A 22,764-nucleotide genomic window follows, 5' to 3' on the forward strand; every position below is an offset into this window, starting at 1 on the left:
CATGCATGGGGCACACTTTTTGGCACAAGGGACCTGGTTGCTAAGCAACAGTAGTTGGCCTCCCCTCCTCCCCATAACCTTATTCTCTGTTTCTGAGCTTCCAGTTAGCAGATGGGAGGGGCTGGGGCTGCCCAGCCCAGCCCAGCCCTTGGCCCCCTTCCCTACAACAAGGGATCTATTCATGGGTCCTAAGCAGAGCTTATTGTCTCTCTGGTGCGTGTGTGTGTGTGTGTGTGTGTGTGTGTGTGTGTAGGGGGGACAAAGGGAAGGGCCATGTGTAAACCAGGGAGACTTCATCCTCCAACCAAGCAGGCTGGGCTATTTAATCAAAGCTGACACAAGGACAGGAGCAGAACCCTGCCTAGCAGACCCTGAAGGCTTATATCAGTGCCAGTGACCCACATGGTAAGACTATGTCTCTGTGCCATCCCCTGCCCTGGTCTTTTTCTTTCTTTTTCCTGCCTTTGGGACTCTAGGCTGGTGAAAAGAGCCTGCTTGGGCAGCTCTGGTACAGGGGCTGAGTCCTAGCAAGGGCCCTTTAGGGATAACCCCCTGTTTTCTCCCTAGGAACTGCATTTTATTCTCTTTTCTTGTCCTCCATAGGCCTAGTGAAGTGCTTTGCACATAGGTGATATTTAGCAAATCATTATTACATTGAACTCCCACTTCCAAAGAGGACTAAGAGGTCCTGTACTATGAAAGACCATGTTTTAAGGCCACCATATAAGCTTGGGTAGGTGGAATTCGAGGTAGGGCAATACCTAAGGTGAGGCTAGTTTGTTCATAAATTGGGTTTAAAGCCTAGCTCCCTGGATACTGAAACAGGAGGAAAGGCTGGGCAGGCCCTGAAATTCTTTCTAGAGCAGGCCCTGCCTCTCTGCTCTGAGGGACATCAGCTCAAAAGAAGCTCCATAGAAGAATCTAAAACCTCATATGCCCACACTATTGCCTTCTTTGCTTTCTTGGCTTCCTTTTCCAAGCCTGCTGTCCTCCAACCTCATTACCTGTGCCCTGTGAGTGTTATCTCTAAGCACAGAAGGAGTGTGTGTGTGGTAGGGTGCAAACCATGGCCAGTGTTTCTCCTGGAGAAGCAACTGCTTCTGGTGGGAGATCCAGTCTTGCAGGTCCTGGCTGTGATTGGTGTAGGGACAGGGAGGTGGTCTGGTACCTCACTTCATAGGAAGGTGTTGGACTGCTGGCCCATGTGTGAGCTGAGCTGGTGTGGATGCTCGTGGGTTCCAGGAAATTGTTTTCAGACCACTTGGAGTTAGCTGTCCTGGGTGAGTCTGACAAAGGCCTTCTGTACACTAGTCAGAGGATTAGGAAAGCCAGTTCAATGAACCATAAAGACAGGAGTAAAGAGGGTTTTAGTGAGAAAAGTGCATTTCATTGAACACATGAAAATCACATCTAGGCCAATGATGTTTTGGAGTCATGTTTCAGGCTGTGAAACAGTGGAAACAATCAATGGAAACAAACTGTGTGTTGACAGAGACAGATCTGCAGGGCAGATATGTCACTCCCACTATAAGGGGTCTTATCTACTCTACTGATAAGTTCCTGGAGGAAGGATCTGAAGCTTATATGTGTTCCTTATTCATATTAATATAGTTCACATTTGCATTGTGCTTCATAATTTATAAAGCCATTTCAATCACATTTTCTTGTTTTCCCTTCCTTTCTTTCTTCCTTGTTTCCTCCTGTGTACTTTATCTAAGTTCTCCTTTTGTGCCAAAAGGGGACCAAGAAGTCCTCTTATACACAGGCCCTGAGATACATAGCCAATGAGGAAGGAAAGAGAAAGAAGCAGCATACAGGGCCACAATAGGTGCGGTAGGAGTTGAGGAAAACTCCCTACTATGTTGAGTCCTGAAGGGTTAGTAGGAGTCAGCTTCCTGGGGAAGGGGACAGCAGGTGCAAAGTCTCTGTGGTGTGAGAGTGCCTCAAGGTGCTTGGGAATGGCATGTTTATCAGCATGTCCCTGAGTTGGGCTGTGGAGGGACTTAGTGGGGAAATAAGGAAGGGTGAGATCATAGAAGGACCTATGGAGTTTGGATTGGTCCCAAGGCTGCAAAGATTCAGTGGGTACTTTAAAGATGGGGTCTCCGTGCTTGCTTTGCTTTTTAGAGTAATTTTGCAGGTTACTCTGGCTCTGTAGTATAGAGAATAACAGAGGGAGATAAGATACTAGAGAAAGGAGATTACTCAATAGCAAGTATTACATTCTATAAATGAGAAAATTGAATCTCATTTATTTGGTGACATAGCCTGTGTTTTCCCAGTTCACATAATAGGTTATAGACCTTACTTTGAACTGTCTGTTTTTTTTCTCCCTAAGATTTTATGTTTTGTTTCTCTTCTTCATGGCTCAAGAGTCTCAGACACACATATGACTTATTCTGCACTATGCTTTCTTGTGTATCTTGGCATACTCAGTCCTCTTTGCCTGGACTACCAATGCCTATATAGTTCAAGTCCTGTTCATCCATGAGGGACTCTTTTTCTAGGAAGCCCCTCTTGATTTCATCAGTGTCAGTGGTAGTTTAGTTGAAGTTTTCTTGGGTCACTTAACACATTCCACTTTGTTTTTATGACATCTTTGGGACAGTATTGCAGATATTTTGAGGCAGTGGTGAAGTGGTTCATGCTTACTTATCCTGAACTCCCTACGGTATCCCCCATAGTGACCCATGCACTTGGGCTAAATAATATTTTCTGAATGAATGAAGGGAAGGGTGGGTATATGTAGGAGATACTTCTTTCCCTCTGAGATAGAAAGAATGAAGGAAGGTAGGATCTTGAAGCCTGGACTGGGATATTGAGGGACCATCAGCCTTGATGCTCATAGGAGATAAGACCAGGGAGAGGTTAATCAGGAGTGTGGGCTTTGGAGTGACTAAGTCTGAATTCAAGTCTTCACTCTGATACTCAGGCTACGTGAGAGTAAGATGGGTGAAGTTAAGGCCTCAAGGAGTGCCGAGAGGTCCTGCAGGGAACACATAGGGAGACCCCAAGGGAATAAAAGTTTGTAGGCAGCAGCAGGCGCATGGTCAAGATTAGAATGTACACTTGGAGTGGGCTGAGGCTTTTCTCTGCAGACTTTGATGTTGGGATCCTGGGATCTGACAACTATTTCCCCAGAGCCTGATGCTGGATGATCAAGTACCTATGGAGGTTCAGTGTGCAGAGGAGGGCCCAGCACCTGCGATCTCCAGAGCAGAGCCGGGAGACCAGCCACAGCCCAGTAGGTCTGACTGGGGAATGACAGTGAAGGGTAATCCTCTTATATCACCTTTCTTCTCCTTGGGTCAACCCTATATGATTGATGGTGAGAGAGTGTCCACTCTTTATCCCCTATTTGCTTTTGCTTTCTGTTTCCCATTGGGGAATTGAGTGGGACCTGGGGCTTCAGGGATCAGGGCATTGCACTTACCCATTCCAGGTTCAGGGAGCTGGGATAGGCTCCTGCTGGAGCTTGGTGTGTGGAGTAAGGTTGGCTGGCAGGAGCTGAGAACCCAGAGAGCCCTCTGTCTTCCTTCACAGTCTCCAAGGTGGGGCGCTGGTGCTCTGTACGACGTGGCTGTGCGGTGCTGGGAGCCCTGGGACTGCTGGCTGGTGCAGGTGTCAGCTCATGGCTCCTGGGTCAGTGCTGGGTCCCTTCTGTGGTCTTGAAGGGACAAAGATAGGATCTGGGGGAAAATGGAAGGGAGAAGCAAGTGTTGAGCAGGCATTATAAGCAAGCAGCTGAGATGAGCACCTTTCTCAACTGCTCTGTAAAGACAGTAAGAAGAAAAGGGATGAATGCAACAGAATGGATTTAGGCTCCATGTAGAGAAGAATGTTTAGTCTTACTGTGAGAAGTAGTGTCCTGAGTTACCTGAGAGGATGATTCAGGGCAGCCCTAATCAGGATTTTTCTAGAAGTCTTTTCCATGAGAAAGAAAGAGACAGACAAAGACAAAGAGAAAGACAGAGAGACAGAGACAGAGCATTGTGCCTCTCCTCTGAAGATTGGGTAGGGGGCACCTAAAGGCAGGTGGTGGAGAAGGAGTCCCCAGGTCCAGGTCTGCCTCTGCAGCAAGAGTGTCTTGTCCTGTGCCTTGACCCCCTCTTTTGGAAATTCCTTCCCTTGCCCCAGCTCTTCTCTGTGACCCTCTTTTTGTTCTTCTCTAAAGTACTGTATCTGTGGCCAGCTGCCTCTCAGCCCATTTCTGGGACCTTGCAGGATGAGGAGATGATGTTGAACTGCTCAGGGGCCAGCAATGAGGAAGTTCTGCTCCCTTCAATTCCCAAAGCAGGTGGGCCACACTCACAAGTGTAAAAGATATTCCCTTTCCTCTCAGCCCAGGGTCCTTTACATCTCTGGGATCCCCCCTCCCAGGAGCAGGAGGACCCAAATGAAGGGCTGTCAGTTCACTGCTATCATTTTCCTTTCCCTCCTCTAATGTGAGGGTGGTGATAGGTCTACCCTTGCAACATTGATCTCTGATTTGGGACTTTTGGACCTCCCTAGGTAGTATTCTGATCTCAGGCGTGGAAGGAGGGATAGAACTTACCATTTGAGGCAGAGTAAGCCAGGGGAAGAAGGGCTAGATATTTGTAGGTAGGAGTTCAGTGTGTGACCAGCATGGTTACCTAGGTGTCTAGGGACCTCTCTTCACAGTGTTCCCTGCCCCTTCCCCACCTTTACTTTCCTTCTAGGTAGGAATATGATGCTACCCAGAGGCTGAGGGTTGGAATAAATCATGAAAGTTAGAATAAAGTTGAATTGTTTCTTCTGTTAACTGCATGACCTTGGGTACATTATTTCTTTGAACTTCCATTTCTCTATAAGAAGGAAATAAAAATATTTAGTGCAGGCCAGGTATGGTGCACACCTATAATTCTAGTGGTTTGGGAGGCTGAGGTAGAAGGCTCGTGAGTTCAAAGCCAGCCTCAGCAACTTGGCAAGGCCCTGAGCAACTTAGCAGACGCTGAATCAGAATTTAAAAAAAAGGTTGGGGATGTGATCAGTGGTTAGGCACAACTAGGTTCAATCCTCGGTAAGTACTTACACACACACACACACACACACACACACACACACATATCTAAAAATATTCATAAAGCTACAAGGAGAACAAGCTAATATATAAAAAGAGCTTAGTTCAGAGCCTGTGCAGTCTGCTTAGGTTGCCATAACAAAGTTCCATGGACTGGGTGGCTTAAACCACAATTAATTTTCTTACAGTTCTGCTCAAGATAGGGCAAAGGGGTGAGAGGGAAGGGAAAGGACATGGGGGAGAAAAGAAGGTGGAATGAGATGGACATTATTACCCTAAGTACATGTATGAAGACATGAATGGTGTGAATATACTTTGTAGACAACCAGAGATATGAAAAATTGTGCTGTATATGTGTAATACGAATTGTATTGCATTCTGTTGTCATATATAATAAATTAAAATAAAAAATTTTAAAAAAGTTTTCTTATGGTTCTGGAGGCTAGAAGTTCAAATGCAAGGTGTTAAAAATTTGATTTTTAGTAGTAGATGGCTGCCTTCTTACTGTGTCCTCTGGGGACCTTTCTTCTATTTGCTAGGACACAGAGAGAGAAAGTAAGCAACCATATGCTTGCTGTCTCTTTCTGTTCTTAAGAGGACAGCAGCCCCATCAGATCAGATACGACCCAGATGACCTCATTTAATTTTAATTACATTCTTCAAGGCCCTATCTCCAATTACAGTCACATTGGGAGTTGGGGCTTCAACACAGGAATCGGGGGTGGTGGGGTAGGGTGGGGCACATTTCGGTCCTTAACAGCTTGATAAAAACAGACACTCAATAAATGATAACTATTATTGTCATGAGGTTAGAAATCTGAAGACCTGGACTTAAGTCCTGTGTCCATCTCTTGCTCATTCTGTGATTTTGGACAAGTTGCTTTACCTCTGTGCCTTATTTCCCTTTGCAGAATTGGAGGGTGGTAATAGTCATTGCATACAGCTACCTTGATGAGTGATGCATGGAGCACCTTCCAAAGCACACAGTTAAGCACAAAATGGAAAAATCTCAACAAATAGGGTTATATTATTTTTAGGATTGGCTTGACACATGGGGGAACAGGGAGCCTGACATGGGGTGACTTGGATGACCACTGAGGCTTCTTCTTGTCCCACAGAGTTCCAGGTCCTCTTCTTCCTGTCCTATCCCTATCCCTGGGATATTGTTTTCATGCTGTGGTTTCAGTGTCTTTCAGAATAAATAGTGGGGACTTCTTGCTGGAAGTGAAGATGAGAGCCCGTCCAGCCTGGCTCCTGGTCTGCCATGAGGGCTGGAACCCTGCCCTGGGTATGAGGATCTGCCAGAGCCTTGGGCATCTCAGGTAACAAGAGCAGGATTGGGAGCCTGGGGAGGTGGAGGGCTACCTGGAGTTGGACACCTTCATTTTACTGTCACCATCAAAGCACTCAGCAAATAGCAAGTAGTCTTTCTGATCATCTTCTAGCCTCTGGGCATGATGGTGCCCCAGCTATTTCTCTCCTTTGAGTACTGCTGCTTTTCTTCTGTTTTCTTTTAGCCTCACAGCTTTTTAACAAACATAACTCTCAGAAGAAATCATTGTCTTAGTCATTACACTAGTTGAGTGTCTTGTGCACATTCTAGTTGTGATTAACCAGTATCTTTTCCACTGCAGTTTAAAGCTCATTTCCTCCCATTCTGTTCTGCCAAGACTCATTCACCATAAGGGAGTCAACCTGTCTGACACCATGCTCAACAGCTTCCAGAAGTTTGCTCGGCTCTCTCCTAGTCTGGAGGGCCTCCTGAAGGAGGTGTGGCAGCTCAGGTAGGGCTTCTGAGGTTAGGTGAGTGGGGCCCTTTACTTCCTGGTGGGCAGTCCAGAAAAATCTTCTTTCAGGGGAGATGGTGGTGAGGTCATTGGCAGTATAAGGAGGAGAGCAGAGGAATGTTTCCCAGTCAGAAATGACAAACCCAGTTCACATGGGTCCTGCTCATCACAGTGGCCGTATGTTATTTGTCTCTCACAAGAAATGAAGGGCTGGTTGTTGTTATCTCAGGACTTGGAATGTTGCTCTTCTCCCCTTTTACTGAGTCTCAGTGAGGTTAAAAAGTCTTGTCCAAGGTCTCATAACCGATAAATAGCTAGGCCAAGTCTTGAAACTAGGCCTCTCTCTAAGCTGAGTGATCTCTCAACGCTGCCACATTATATTTATATAACTCTGGAATCTTTTGGAGAAAGATAGTCAAGTGGTTCTAGTTAAGAGCTGCTTGGGGCCTCAAGTATGTCCAAGAAAAGAGGCTTGGGAATGGAGCAGGCTCTTCCCTAAACCCTCAGGGTGGGTTGGTGTGATTGGGCAAAAGCTGAGAGGACTTTGCCCCTGCCTGGGCTTCCTCAAGCTGCCCAGAAATTTCCTGGGCTGGAGGGGTGGGTTCCCTTTCACTGCTCTGAAGCCTTCTCATCCTTGACCTGCTTCTCATCTTTGTGCTTTGGGGCCCCTTCTGCCTAACTCCTTCCCAAGGGGTCATCCCCAGGAATATACTGGAGGTAGAAGGCCCTGACCAAGTCTTTGTCTTAGATTCCTGAATGGTCAAGTGGATGTGGGAATGGGACTGATTCCTCCAGGAGAGCAGATGGGTGGCTGTAGGTTTGGAAAATTAGAATCTAAGAATACCAGGCCTTGGGCTGCAGGAGGAAAGAGATGAGTAAGGAAAGAGATGAGCATTGGGTCAAAAAGGAATTGAGGCTTATCCTAAGAGAGACAGATGCTGGGTGTGGTGGTGCACACTTGTAATCCCACTTGGGAGCTGAGACAGGAGGATCAAGAGTTCAAAGCCAGCCTAAGCAACTTAGCAAGGCCCTAAGCAACTCAGTGAGATAAAATACAAAATAGGGCTGGTGATATGGCTCAGTGGTTGAGTGCCCCTGAGTTCAGTCCCTGGCACCCCCCCCCCCGCCCCACTTCCCCCCACCCCAAAGAGAGAAGCAGGAAAGAGGAGAGCAAAAATACAAATATGCAGACCTGGGACAGAAAACAGTGAACCTGGAAAGGAGCACAGGGAAAAAGGCTCTATTCACTCATCCACTCAATATCCATTCATTTACCCACTGAATATGTGTTTATTCAGGGCCGTTTAGTGGAAACAGATGAATTTTCTCATCTATAAATAACCATATTTGTAAATTTGGGCCCTGACCAGATGGATCCTTAAGGACCTTGAAAGCTTTCTGTTACCCTCTGTAAGACCTGGCCTACTATGTGCTGCTGTCCTGAGAACTGCTTATGAGGTGTTTGGGTGGAGGCAGGAAGAGAAGGGTGGTGTTCTTCAGGCCTTCTACATGACAGCCCTAAGAACTGTTTACCACCACCCCCCACCTCCATGCCTGGGGCATGTGTGGCCTCAGGTTGGCCCTGTCCAACTTCTTGCTGGTGCCTTTTTGCAGGGACAACTGTACTTCTGGTCAAGTTGTTTCCCTCAAATGCTCTGGTGAGTCATGTCCTGGACCTAGGAAAATGGGTGAGAGAAAGGAGTTTCCCTGCTCTGCTGAGTATCGAGTATGGAAGAGCCTTGTGGAGAGGCTCAGTTGGGTCTGAGTGGTCCTTGCCCATGTGCTCATCCATATGCTGGGCTCCTTCTCGCAGGTGAAGTCTGCCCAAACAAAGCCCCTTTAGTTCTCTGTTATGTCCCCAAACAGGCACCGTGCTGGCTAATCATGTTTCTATTTCACTACTCCACTCTATCTTGGCCTCTGGCATTCACTGCCCCTTTCTTCTGAAGAACCTGAAAGGTGGAATTGTTATTGGCTACTGAGAAATTTGTTAGTAGTTTCAGGAGACTAAGGGTGGGTAGTGAATTACGGTCCAAATGGGAAACAGTCTGAGTCCTTTCACCTCTCTTCCCACCCATCTATCCACATATCCATTGGACTTCCACACATTCATCCATACTTTGACCTCTACTGTGGAATTGACATAAGGGCTCCATAGATCCCACAAACACCATCCCTTCTCTCAGAAAGCCCACAGATGGGTAATTAACATTCCTATCTTCCTGTTAGGACTAGGAATAATAAATGAGATGTTCACATTGGCTCTCAGGCACTTGGCTTTCTCTTTCTGTCTTACCCTTCTCTGTTGGCAGAGTGCGGCACAAGGCCTCTGGCTTCCCGGATAGTTGGTGGGCATGCTGTAGCTCTTGGGCGCTGGCCATGGCAGGCCAGTGTGACCGTTGGCTCCCGACACACATGTGGGGGTTCTGTACTGGCGCCCCACTGGGTGGTGACTGCTGCGCACTGCATACACAGGCAAGTCTTGGGGGCTGATGGGGAGGTGAGGATCTCAGTTACCTTTTCTGTTTGTCCTGTATAAAGTGTCCCTGTACAATTGCTGCCTCCAGGTGTCCATTCTAAGTGTGCAAGGGTGGTATTCTCCCTGTCAGTGTCAAATTCAGCTCTGCACAAATAACAGTAGTCAAAGACTGGTTCTTTATATTCACACAGTTTTTAAGTTTCTAAGATGCTTTTGCATTCATTGCACTCTGCTTCTTAATGTTTATCACCACTGTAATTAAATCGTTTTTTCATGTAATTACTAATTGAATGTCTTTCTCCACCTTTTAGATTGGAAGCTCCAGGAGAGCAGGGACTCTTGGTCTCATTGGTCTAAGAATCTAAAAAGACTCTTGGTCTAAAAATCCCTTTGTAGATTTATCCACTACTGTGTCCTCAGTGACTAGAACATTCCCTGGAATATAATAGATGCTTAATCAATATTAGTTGGAGGGATGAACAAATGAATAATGAATGGATGTGTTCTTTGAGTCTCTTCTCTTGGTGGCAGGCAAGTCAGAGAGTATAAACTTAATTTTATGAGGAAAATGTTGCTAGGGAGGGAAGAACCTCCCTCAGGTCACACACAGTGTGACAGGTCTGAGGGAAGTTTTTTGACTTAGGTTGGAGTTTTCATATCTTATAAGGCCTTCCAACATTAAGCCTGAAGGGTGATTATACAGGAGAGAGGGAGCGATTGGTGGTTGCAGATGACCTGTAGTATCTTGTTTCTCTGTCCATCAGTCATTAAGCACCTGTTAGGCACCTACTGCATGTCCACTGTCTTGTCAGCTGCTAGGGTGATAATAGGAGGCATGATCCTTGGGTCCCAGGAACTTGGAGGTTTGTGACAGTGGTCCCCTCTAATGACCTCTCTGGCCAACTTCCTCCACTCACTACCTTACTTATGTCTACCTTCTCTAACTCTTCCTTCCATGGGCTCAGCATGGTCCCTTTGTGCAGTTTCAGGTTGTTCCGCCTGTCCAGCTGGCGGGTTCATGCAGGACTGGTCAGCCATAGCACCATTAAGCCACACCAGGGGGCTATGGTGGAGAAAATCATCTCCCACCCCCTCTACAGTGCTCAAAGTCATGACTATGATGTTGCCCTTCTGCGTCTTCGGATACCACTCAACTTCTCAGGTGAGAGACCCTGGCCCTGGGACTAGCAGGCTAGGAATGTAGTGAGAGAGGAACAGGGACTGGGTGGCAGGAGAGGCTAGCTGATTTCTAGGGTATCCTAGCACTGTAAACTAAAAAGTACACCATTCACTTTGGATCATAGTGACTTTTGCAATCTCTTAGACCTGAAGTTGTACCAATTCTTGAACAGGCTCTTTTGGGGACAAAAATTCAGGCCCTATTCATAGAAGGTCACGCTGATTGAATTTGCTTTGACATCCCAAGCAGGGTTTCACAGCTGCCTCATTCAACAATAGACTGCTCTACCCCTGTTCCCAGACTGGTCCAAAGTCCCAACCATTTTGTGAAATGTTGGAGTTAAAGAAATTTACTTCTCCAAATATCCTTTCTCTCAGTCTTTGTAACAAACCTGGCAAGTAGATGAAATGTATATACAGACAAAGACAAAGACATTGATACTCAGGGAAGGAAGTGACTTTTTTAAGGTCGTGTGACAAACTTCTGCCTCCAAAGCCAGGACTCCTCTTGCCAAAGCACCTGCCATAGAAGGGTGAGCCCAGGCTGCAGTTGTTCCAGCTGCTGTTCCCCTGAACATGCACCTGCATGTGGACACTCTGCTACAAACACACACTTACAGAAAAACACACATGTGTGCACTGGGTTACATGCACAGACACACCTGTGCATTCACACTTTCTCATGCACAGACATGCTTACCCCATCTGTTTGTGTGCACTCACATGCCCACGCTCACTTGTGCACACACAAACTTATGCACTCAGCACTCCTCTTTCCCATCACTATCCACTTGGATTTCTCAAACAACAGTGGTTGCTATATGCATTTCACAAATCTTATCACATATGTGTACTATTGCTCAAATAGTTAATGTTTCTAAATTCACTTACATAAATATATTTTAAAGAGAAAACTACCTGATTGGAGAACCTATATAACTATAGTAAATAGGTAGTAACTATAAAAATATGTACTGTGAAAACAAACTGATATGTAAGTTCTAGGTTGCTGGAGTCCTCTGTAGGGGTTGTTGGGCCAGGGCCTGCTCTCCTCTGTTCAGTGGGAGATTGAAAACATTGAGAGAAGTACAAACTAGCACCAGACAGAGTCTTTCTCCTTGATTCAATAAGAGGTACTGAAAGAGAATTGAAAAGGAAATAGTTCTCTCCCCAAATGAGTGTTTATGAAATGGCACGTCTATATTCTATCTAAAATCATGTTCGGCTCCACCTATAGGATGTGTCATATACTTTTGGAAATACTTCCCTAGGGATCAGATACCCTAGGGAAAAGCCAAAACTGGGTCCTTGCTAGAAATTTTGTACCCAGGGCCAGAAGGTGTTTCCATTCTCCCTCAGTCCCCAGGTGGAGGTAGAAAGCAAGTGCATTGCCTACCTCTAGAGGGCGCCATGCACAACGCAATTTGCACATTGTTTCTTTTTTTTCTTTTTTTTCTTTTTTTTTTATTGGTTGTTCACAAAATTACCAAGCTCTTGACATATCATATTTCATACATTAGATTGAAGTGGGTTATGAACCCCCAATTTTACCCCAATGCACATTGTTTCTTAAAAAGAGTCTCTCCCAGGGTGGGACTATGCCCGGCCTGGACAACCCTACATGAAGCCTGGTGGAGGCAAGGCACCAGGACTGTTGAGAAGGGGGATAAGGAGGATCTTTGCCCAGCCTCTGCTGGAGGGAAGCCGAGCCTGAATCGGGACCAGGACCTTGTGCCTCTCCACAGAGACTGTGGGCGCTGTGTGCTTGCCAGCTGAGGAACAGCATTTTCCAAGTGGCTCGCAGTGCTGGGTGTCTGGCTGGGGCCACACCGACCCCAGCCATAGTGAGTCAATTCCAAGGGCCCTCAGTGCAAAAGGGGTGGGGTGAGGCATTGTTCTCCAAGGGGAGGCACACCATTTTCCCTGGCCACATGGCAGTTCCAGCCCTCATTTCCCCTGGCACCACCAGTGGCCAGTCCTGGGGGATCCAGTCTTCCCTGGCTGGACTTTTCTGGGGAGAACAAGCACTGATGTTTTCCCTAAGCCCAGAACCTTTTACCCCCTATCCCCTTGTCCCAGGAGTGCCATGGCCTCGGCATTTGATATATGTGTGAGTTCTCCTCCTCCTCTCCTCATTTCCAGACCCTAAATCTTCTGAACCCCAGCACCCTGTTGTGGTCCACAACTCCTGTCCTTGGCTCCCCTTTTTGAGTCTCCATGCCTCTGGGACTACTAACTCTTTCCCTCTTGCTGCTCTGTCTTCTGGCCTTGCTTGGTGCCCTGCAGCTTTTCTTGGTGTCTCCTGCAGCCTACAGCTCAGACACCCTGCAGGATACAGTGGTGCCCCTGCTCAGCACCCAGCTCTGCAACAGCTCCTGCATATACAGTGGGGCCCTCACCCCTCGAATGATGTGTGCTGGCTACCTGGACGGGAGGGCTGACGCATGCCAGGTGTGGCCTGTGGTGGAGGGAGGGGACAGTGACCTGCTGCAGCTTGGTCCCTGGTCTGCCTATGTTGGTAGCATGAGACAGAATCTAGGAGGAATGCTCATGCTAAGGGATTATGGAGGGGGAGGCCAGCAGGTATCCTAGCAGGAAGCAGGAAGGCCTGGGAAGGAGACCCCATTCTTCATGGGGATCTGGTTCTCCTCCACCAGGAAGGTCTGATTGTCTGTTTCTCTGTGTCTCCATGCCTGGATACCTCAGGGGGACAGCGGAGGGCCCTTAGTTTGCCCAGATGGGGGCAAGTGGCACCTCGTGGGTGTGGTCAGCTGGGGACGTGGTTGTGCAGAGCCCAATCACCCAGGTGTCTACGCCAAAGTGGCTGAGTTCCTGGACTGGATCCATGAAACTGTGCAAGTGAGTGTGGGGGCAGTGATGGGGTGTGAGGCTTCTAAAGGACCTGCCCCTGGACACTGTGAATCTCACCCCTAAGCCTTGGCCCTGCTGAGGGAAGGAGGGGGACTAGGGGATGTTCTCCAGAATGTAAGGAAGAAGTAGTGATGTTTATAACATGGAATCCATTGGATTTCTATTAATTTAAGCATTAACTGGGTAAGAATAGACTTGAGTTTGCAACCTAGGTCTGCCCTTTCCTGGGTGACCTTTGGCAAGTTCCTACCCTTGGTGAACCTCAGTGTCTTGGTAATAGCCATCCTGGCTATGTTATATGCTACTCTGATGATTGAGCGGGATGAGACCTGTCAATGCCTGTATAGTGCTAGGCTTAGGGTAAGTGATCCAGAGTATTATTAATGTAGTTATAAGTTATTGTTATTCATCCCTAGTCCCTAAATCAGTTATAAGTGACTGCATTGCCTACACTATGGAGAAACTCAAGACTTAGCTGAATTTCTAATTAACCTAATTAAACTCTTGCGTGACACTAGGCTTCATCTATTCAGTGAGGGGGCCATGTTCAATAGTGTATTTCAAAGCATAGTATTAAGTACAATGGCAAGGGTGTGATAATGGAAAGCATCTTTCTCTGAGGTTAGGCATAGAAGCAGGTGATAGATAATACATTTTAGAGTGTCAGGGGATGTATGGATCCATCCTCTCATTCAAAACTTCCAAAATTTCTAGAGCCCCAGGTATTTTTTGTCTCCTCTGATAGAAGTGGAAATCAAGGTTCTGAATTGTCAAGTGATTTACTAAGATAAAAGTCACTTGGCTAGTGTGTGGTGGAGCATGCTGGGAATCCAGCTTATTCCTCTTTTGGTTCAGGACTCCCTGTGCTAAGTCCCATTGTTTGCTGCAATTTCACGCACATTGGTGTCATGTCTCCTGTGCTCTTTGGCAGGTCCACTAGCTGGAGAAGAAGCAGCCTCCATGGATGGATGCAGGAGTGAATCTCCTACTACTGTACACATGACCATCACCACCCACAGGCCAGCAGCTGGGCCACCCGGCCTCTCCCCCCAGACCCGGATTTCTAGTCCCTCTTTCTCATCAAAGCAGCTCCAAGACAGGAGAGAGGCTAGAGTTGGGTTGGGAATGATGTGGGGAGCTGGGGGCTGAGGAGGTTACGGTGAGAGATAGAAGAAGCTACTGGAAGCAGCTGGGGGCCTGTCCTTTTGCCCTGTCCTGGGGAGGATTCTCAGGGGTTCTCCTAGTCCTGCCTTCTCCCTGTGCCCTCGGTGGGCTAAGTGCCTCCCTAGAGGAGTGCCTAGCTCAGGAGCTCCTGGGAAGAGAAGATCAAAGCTGGATAGCCCAGTATAAGCCCATGGGAGTCAGGATCCTTCCCCCTCCCCTGTTGTCTCACCTGTTCTTATCTAGCTCTGGCAGGTCCTGCATGGGGCAGAGACACTGTAAAACAAGGAGGTTGGAATTGGAAAATAGCGTATGGTTTTAAAATGACAGTCTGTGAACTGGTTCAAAGAGTTATGTTATTAAATTGAAGTTATGTTTGGCCCTTGGTCTGGATTTTCCCCAGCCCCCTGATTTGTAAATTATGGGATAGAAATACAGTTTTGCTCTCATATATTTTCTTTACTTCCTTCTTTCCTCCTCCTCTTCCTCTTCTTCTTCCTCCTCCTCCTCCTTCTCCTTCTCCTTCTTTCTTTCTCCCCTTCCCCCTACCGCCCACCCTCTCTCTTTGTACTGGGTTGTATCCAGGGGCACTTTACCATGGAGCTACATTCCCGGTCCTTTTTATTTTAAATTTTGAGACAGGGTTTCACTAAGTTGTCCAGGCTGGCCTTGAACTTGTACCTCCTGTCTTAGCCTCCTGAGTCACTGATATTACAGACGTGTGCCACTATGCTGGGCTCATACATGGTTTCTGAAGTTTTGGTATTGACTTCTGTTCATCTACTCCAGAATTTTGGCAGGTGCCTAATTTTTTAAAAATTTTTTAGTTTTATTTTTTAGTTATTGATAGACCTTTATTTATATGTGGTGCTGAGAATCAAACCCAGTGCCTCTCACATGCCAGGCAAGTGCACTACCACTGAGCCCCAGCCTCAGCCCCCTAATTTTTAAATTCTTTAAATTTGTTAAATCTACATCATGCTCTATAGCGAAAAACTCCAACTGTCCAGGGTCTTTGCAGCTTTGAGTCTGATAATACTTAAGTTGGTGCTCTCTTAGGGAAGGTTTGGCTTCCCTGCAGGTCCCATCTCTCTTCCTTAGCTCTTGTTTTAGAATTCAGCCTTTTGGCTTGGGGAGATCTCTTTCTGAGTTTATGCCCAGTTAGCATTTTCCTGGCAAAACTTCTCCTGTACACTTTCCTCTTTAGCAATTAAAATGCAATTGGCATCTTGTTTCCAAAAACTGCAATGAATTTTTTATCGTGCTTACCCAAGGAAATGCAATAGTGTTTAGCAATAACGGGACTTTGTGAGTTTATCAGCATATTTTCTGAGGGTAGTACAAGTGATTCTTCCTTCCTGGAGGGTCTTCTCCTTTTACATGATGTACACTAAAATACAGGAGCCTCCATTTACTGTCAGGTTTATTACCTGGGGAAGAGGTTGCTGGGAGTCAGCTGTCAAATTATAAAAGCAACAGAGGAGCGTTCTGGTGGGTGGCAAAATACCTCCAGCCTGGAGCTTGAAGTCAGCATTTACTACTTGGCTCCTTTAGGTCCCCACCAGAAGGCAGTAAAAGAGCTGCAGGTCTCCAGGGCAGAGAGGAGCCAATAGCAAATCCATCAACTATGATCTTCTCAGTTCTTCTGATGCTAACCATAACATAAGTAAAAGAAAGGGATTTATTATTACCATTATTATAATAATCAGAACCTTTCAATAATCTGGATCATTTGAATAATACTTTGTAGTTTTTATAACCTATTCATGTGTGAGATCTCCTAATATTTATGTGAAGATATTATTATTATTGTCCCCATTTTACAATCAAGAAAAATTTGTTCAGAGATTAAGTGACACACCCCCACAAAGCCCCAAGATCACCCAGCTAGGAAGAATCAGAGCTAGGATGTGAACTGTGGGTCTTCTTGCTCCAAAACCATGTCACTGTCTTGCACATGGATGAGTTAGATCATTCAAAATTGAATGAAGTGTGGAACTGGAAGGTGTTTGATCAGATCACCTGGCCCAGCCACCTGCCTACCATAATTTATCACCATGACTACCTTGTATAGGTTAGGTGAATCTCAAGAATTTAAAAGGCTCCTTCCAGAGACCTTCCTCAGGAAACATTCTTGGAAACTCACACTTCTCTTGGAGATTCAACACCTGACTTAAACCTTATAAATGACTGTCTTCCATAGGAAAACTGCAAAGAGTACCCTAATTAGCATTTGCTAGTAGTGATCCTTTGCTTATAGAAGTTCCCAGTGGATTTTGCCAAGTTGACAATCAGATCTCTAAACCCTGAAGCTCTCATTTCCCTTTGTTAGCATCTGCTAGACCAGCTCCTAGGAAGTGAAGAGAAGGGAATGGCCTGGGTTGGCTCTGTTCCTGTGGGCCAGTTGCTGGAATGTAGGGGTGGAGTTGGTGGCAAGGAAGGACGGGAAGATTCAGGTCCAGAGAAGTATTAATGAGGACAGACTAGGTTCCCAGCTGTGTTCAGTAAGCTATGTGGGGAATTCAGAAGAAGAGAAGCTGTCTTATTGGAGCTATGAGACTTAGTTGCAATAAATTATTAGTGACTGCCCAGGCATGAAGCTGAATGGGGAGGCAGTAATTGCTCAGGAAGCTCCAAGGGCCTGTTGTTGAATGAACAGGGCATTTCTTTGTGTGGAGAGTATGTGCCTTTCTCCCCAAGGATTCAGCACCCCATCAGCCTGAGCAGTAATGTGGAACCTCCTGAGATTTCCCAAGAAGGTGGTTCCTGGTCACCAGGTCAGGGAAGGAGCCCTTCTCTCTTCTACTTTTCCATGCTGTGGGGATGCCATGGAGTGCAGACTTTCTCTCCTCAGGATACTTTCTGTGGATCTTGCTTTTCCTAGAAGCATGGCTGGGAAGAAGTGGGTAGCTCTGATATTCCCTGGGGACATTTCTCGGGCTCTTTCCTTCATTTTCTTTTTGAAGGTGTCACAATAGGACACACTGTAAATGCTAAAAACTGGTGCAGAAGCTGTCAGGAGGTGTTTTTCTCAGGCCCTCTGTTGTTTTGTTTTGGGTTTCTCCTCTGCTGTCTCCTGGTCATGCACTTAAGGACCTTCTTGGCTACCAAAAGGAGAGCCCACCTTTACCTGCCCCCTTCCAGCCTCTCAGCATCCCTCTCTACCTCCTTGTCAGAGACATTTTCAGGACTCGGCTTCCTTCTGAACTGACTGGCACCTCATGTTGTTATGGTTTCTTTGTGCCTTAAGTTCCTCCACCTCCATGAAGGCTCCTAGGGAAGTAGGGAGGGAGTAACTTCCCACTCCTGAGGGGTGAGGCTGATCTTTCCCACACACCCCAAGGCTGGGAAATGGAGAGGTGGGGCATGCTGTCACCTGCCTGGGATTTCAGCAGGATGGAACTCATCAGGGGGATCTCTGGAAGATTTTTAAGCTGGAGTTGGTGCTGGAGTGGACCAAGATGGATAAGAATGGAGAAAGAAGTTCCTCCACTAAGGTGCCTCTCTCAGAATAGCACATGGACTCCGATAAGGCAGAGACCTGTCCAGGGATGAGTTTAAACTTTCTCTCTTCCAGGGAATCTCTGGCCATAGCATCTAATTTCTGAGGGAGTTGCATCTAGGTCTCAATTCACATGGGAATGTATTTGCGTTAGTCAGCTTTTCATTGCTGTGACCAAAATACTGGACAAGAACAACTGAGAGGAGGAGAAGTTTAATTTTGGGCTCCTGGTTTCAGAGGTTCAATCCACAAGTTGGCAGGCTCCATTGTTCTGGGCTCAAGAAGATACAGAACATCATGGCAGAAGGGCATGGTGGAAGAAAGCCGGTCTTCTCTTAGCATCCAGGAAGAGAGAGAGAGAGAAAGAGAGAGAGAGAGAGAGAGAGAGAGAGAGAGAGAGAGAGAGAGAGAAGAGAGGAGAGGAGAGGAGAGGAGAGGAGAGGAGAGGAGAGGAGAGGAGAGGAGAGGAGAGGAGAAGAGATAAGAAAGATAAAACTCTAAGAGCATGCCCTCAGTGACCTACTTCTTGTGGCCTTCAGTTTCCACCCAGTACAGTTGTCCTTTCAAATTATTAATCTATCAAATTGTTCACCTAATCCATCAAATTGTTAATCCATTCAAATTATTAATCCATCAAATCATTAACCTAATCCATTAATTAGGTTAGTTCTCAGAATTGAATTATTTCAGCTCTGAACATTCTTACATTAACATGTGAGCATTTGGGGGAGACACTTTATATTCAACCCATACCTGTATTCACCCAAACTGAGCTAATGATTCAGCCTCCCAGGATTTGAGTCTTTTACTTGTCAAATTAGGGATCTAAGCAGGGAAGTCTTCATGGGACTTGCCCTGTCAGATTAACTTCAATTCAAAACTCCTTTTACTTCTGAGATATTTGCCCCACCACTTCCAGTTTGAATACCCTTTGAGAGGACCCTATTTCCAGGATAGTCTCAAAGAAACTAGCTTGCTTATGACTTCACAGTACTACAGGCTTCTTTCCCCCATGTCTGCCTTCTGGATCCCTGGGAGTAACAGACACCTGGCAGAAGATTTTAAAGACATCTTTCCCCATCTTCTGCCCAGCATTTGTACCCTGTGCAAAGGGTTCAAGGAACAGCTCAAGCCCCTTGATCTGGCAGTTTACTCAGGTTCTTCCCTGATCACTTCTTGATACCCCAGTCTTTGTGTGGGGTCACATGGGTCCCAGTTCCCCAAAGATAGCTTCTCACAAAGACCACATACCCTTTGCTCCCATTTCCCTTGATAGTTCCTAGCCTGGCCATGAGAGCTCCTTCCCCTCTCCAGTCTTCCCCATGTACAAGGTAGAACAATAAGGACAGTTTTGGGCTAGTGGAACCATTAGCAGTTAGCTGGTGTCAGGGAAGGAGAATCATTCCTCACAGTTCCTCAGAGTGACCCATCTTCCTAGTTTGCCCAGAACTATGCTGATTTTACTACCCAAAGACTAGGTACTTTGGGTAGTAAAATCAGTACCCAGGAAACCCTTCATTCCTGGGCAAAACAGGACAGTGGGTCATCCTGAGCCCATTGTCTCTCTTCTGTATAAAAGGAGTTTGGCAAACCACAGCCCCCCCCCCCCCCGCAGACTCCTTCCAAACTCCTTCAGTATTATTCATATAAAGGGAGCCCTCCCACGATCAGAAGAGGAAAGTCCTGCAAGTTCCTGAGGTCTGGACTGTTTTGCAAAGATGGCAACATCTGTGGGTACTGCCTTGGCCTTGGGGCCCTTATGGAGAGAGTCCCCTTTTCCACAGAGCCCTCAGCAAACCTGGCTGATGCTTCTTCCCCATAGTGGCTCCTGAGTCTATAGCCAAGGCGGCCCTGTTTTGCCTCACTTAATATTTTAAGCACACAGCCTAGCCCTCCTGGGCCCAGAAGCTCTCTGACAGTTGAGGGGAGGCTAGAAAGGTGAGGTAGGGATAATGCCACTCCAGGAATCCATGAATATTGATTTCCAAGTTGCCCCAGGTATCACTGAATTCTGGTCCCTAGAATCTGGTCCCAGGCCCAGCATGTAACAGGTGCTGTACAAGAGTAATTGAACCCTTGAAGAGGAGGAGGAAGGCACTTGCTGCTCCCGTGGGAGCTGGAATGGGCCTCTTCTCCTAGCCTCTGCTTTTCAGAGGTAATCAAAGAGGAGCAAAGAAGAGACTGCCAGACTGCTAGAGCCCACAGGGATTTTGTGGGGTTTGTTTTTCCTCAGCACCGTCTGCTGAGGTAAGGGCATGAATAAAAGAATGAGCAAAGATTTACTCTTCCCACACCTTGGCAGTGAGCCCTGTATTTGTATAGTGGATCCAAAGAGGACAGGCTAGAACAGGTGGGAAGGAAAGTATGATTTGTTCAAGGTCTCCTTCAGGGACCCCAGGGCAGCACTTAAGGTGAGACTGGGAAGGGTGTATTTAGGCCAATTCTCCAACCACCAGAGGCCAGAATGCACTCCGCCCCCCGCCCAACCTTCCCCATGTATGAGGTGGAACAGTGCACAGGGCTTTGGGCTAGCAGAATCATTAGCAGAGAGCTGGGGTCTGCAAGTCTCTTCACCTAGTGGCTGGAGTTGGGCTGACAGTGTGCTGCTAATAGGGCCCCAAAAGATAGGGCTCTGGGGTGAACTTATCATTCATGGTCTTCATAATGGGCACATCCAGGAATGACTTTTATTTTGGCCTGGTCTGGTCTGGGCCTGGTTGGGCCTGGATTGGGACTGTGACTTAGAACTTTGTAGCTGAATGTAACCTTAAACAGGGTCTATTATTACATCCTCATGTATGTCCAAGTGTACACAATCCATATTTTGGTAACATTGCACTTTCTCCAAAGGCCATAAAAATGGCTGTACAGAGGCAATTTAAACTAGTGGTTGGGGGTAGCAGAAGAGCGGGAGGCCTGAGGGCCTGGGAAGGCCCTGGGAAAAAATTCAATCCATGTTGTGTGTGTATGTGTGCGTGCACCTGTGCGTATGTGCATGTGTGTGGGTTTGTGGGGAACCTGAAGAGCCTAAAGGAAGAGGAGGGTGGGGGAGAAGTTTGAAGAGGCTGAGGTAATGCTGTACAGAATTTCTCTCCATGAAAGAGGAAGATCTGATTCCAGTTTCCATGTGCAGGGCCCCCACCCCTTTAGCCACCCGCTTCATGGACAATGTCAGGGAAATTCCCATGTGGAGTACTATACTTCCTCACCGAAGATATCCTCAGCCTTCAGGGGTGGCCATGCTACAGCTGCTCTCATCCCCCCCCCCCCACACACACACACACATGCAATGCCTCAGTTCTTTAGTTGGCAGGCATCAACTTGAGGAATTGATCGCAATGGTCATATATAAGAAATGCCGATCTACAACAGCAGGTGTGTGTGTGTGTGTGTGTGTGTGTGTGTGTGTGTGTGTGTGTAGGGGAGTTGTTTTCCCACAGGGCTTCTGACTTTTAAGTCCTCTTCTCTCAAGATGTTTAGCATTTGTAAGGCCACGGACCACATGTCTGAATAGCTAAAATATTTTTAAATTAAAAATATTCTGTCCCCTTACCATAACAAATATATCTTTATAAGGATATGAAAGGTCAGATTCAAATTTCAAATTCTCGAATCCTTAAATTTCTGCCCAGGAGCATAGTGGATTGGGAGTGTTGGCTTGTGGTCACATTTTCTTCCATCCATGATCCAGCATCTCTTATAAAGGGCCTTCTGTGCAGCTGTGTGGACACCCTCTTCTGCTTAGGGGTGTATTTCCCAGGTGGGTCTGTGGTGGGAAGAGGCTTGTGTAGCCTCTGGGAGCAGGTTCAGGGCCATTGAATTTTATGGTCTAGAAGAGGGGTGGGCACATGGCCTCAGCCCTGTGAACTTCTTCCTTTAGGGAGGATCTAGCCAAAAAAGGATCAGGACAGTAGAGTGGAACCAGGGTGAGACAAATAAGGCACCTCAGGGGCAAAAGGGAAGGCCAGCTCCTGACATGCCCTCATCTTGGCCCTGAAGGAAAGATCCTTGTGAAGCAAGTAGTTCACAGCAAGGAGGATATTTCCCTTGTTTGGTCTTAATAGGGTCTGATCTTTAATTCTGCCCATTAGGCAAGACAGAAAAGAAGACAGAAGGAGATCTGTCTCCTGTGAGCCCAGCCCCTAGAGTACCTTAAAGCATCCTCTGATCACATTTCAGGGGGCTCTATCTTTACATCAGTCCAGGCCCCACTGTGGTCCCTGGGCTTATTTTCAGTGGAAAAATATTCAAAATGAGTCATTATGATCCTCACTCCCATGGCTTCCTAGAATTTAAATGAGATAAACACTGAGAAAAACTCTAGCATACAAATAGATTGCATTCCAGAATTCTCATAGAGCAGACTTCAATAAAAATTGAGATGAGTCAAAGCTAATTAGGAAAAACTGATGTATAGGGGTCAAGGAAAAGCTGTGGGGGAGGAGCTTGGACATGAGTTCATATGTATTTTAAAGAGACCTGGATTAAGCTAGGTTGTCATAAGGGATGCTCATAAAAATGTGCAGTAAATATGAGAGCTACCCAGGGATCCAGGCTGGATGTGGAGCGTGTCAGGTATTAGTTGCTCCATAGATGTGGGGGCATTTGTGAGAGGCTGGGTGAGGGGAAGAGAAGGGCACTATCCACTTGAAAGCCTGGGTTCCAATCTAGACTCCATTGCTTGTTAACCATCCCTAGATTTGTCCCTAGACTTCACTGTTTCTCTTTTTTCCTTTATATAATA

General features: G+C 46.6%; 1 protein-coding gene across 1 annotated transcript; it reads left to right on the plus strand.

The window, feature by feature from the left end:
- Positions 1–279: 279 nt before the first annotated feature.
- On the plus strand, positions 280–14,893 carry TMPRSS5 (transmembrane serine protease 5). The gene is made up of 13 exons (XM_081279741.1): positions 280–405; positions 3,142–3,274; positions 3,544–3,642; positions 4,175–4,297; positions 6,228–6,363; positions 6,712–6,825; positions 8,443–8,486; positions 9,141–9,303; positions 10,291–10,469; positions 12,232–12,330; positions 12,795–12,937; positions 13,193–13,345; positions 14,289–14,893. The coding sequence occupies exons 1-13, from the start codon at positions 403–405 to the stop codon at positions 14,295–14,297; spliced, it is 1,398 nt and encodes a 465-aa protein (XP_081135867.1). The 5' UTR covers positions 280–402; the 3' UTR covers positions 14,298–14,893.
- Positions 14,894–22,764: the final 7,871 nt, after the last annotated feature.

This window comes from Spermophilus citellus (genome assembly GCF_964194105.1).
Source record: "Spermophilus citellus genome assembly, chromosome: 2".
In the NCBI taxonomy this organism is placed as follows: domain Eukaryota; kingdom Metazoa; phylum Chordata; class Mammalia; order Rodentia; family Sciuridae; genus Spermophilus; species Spermophilus citellus.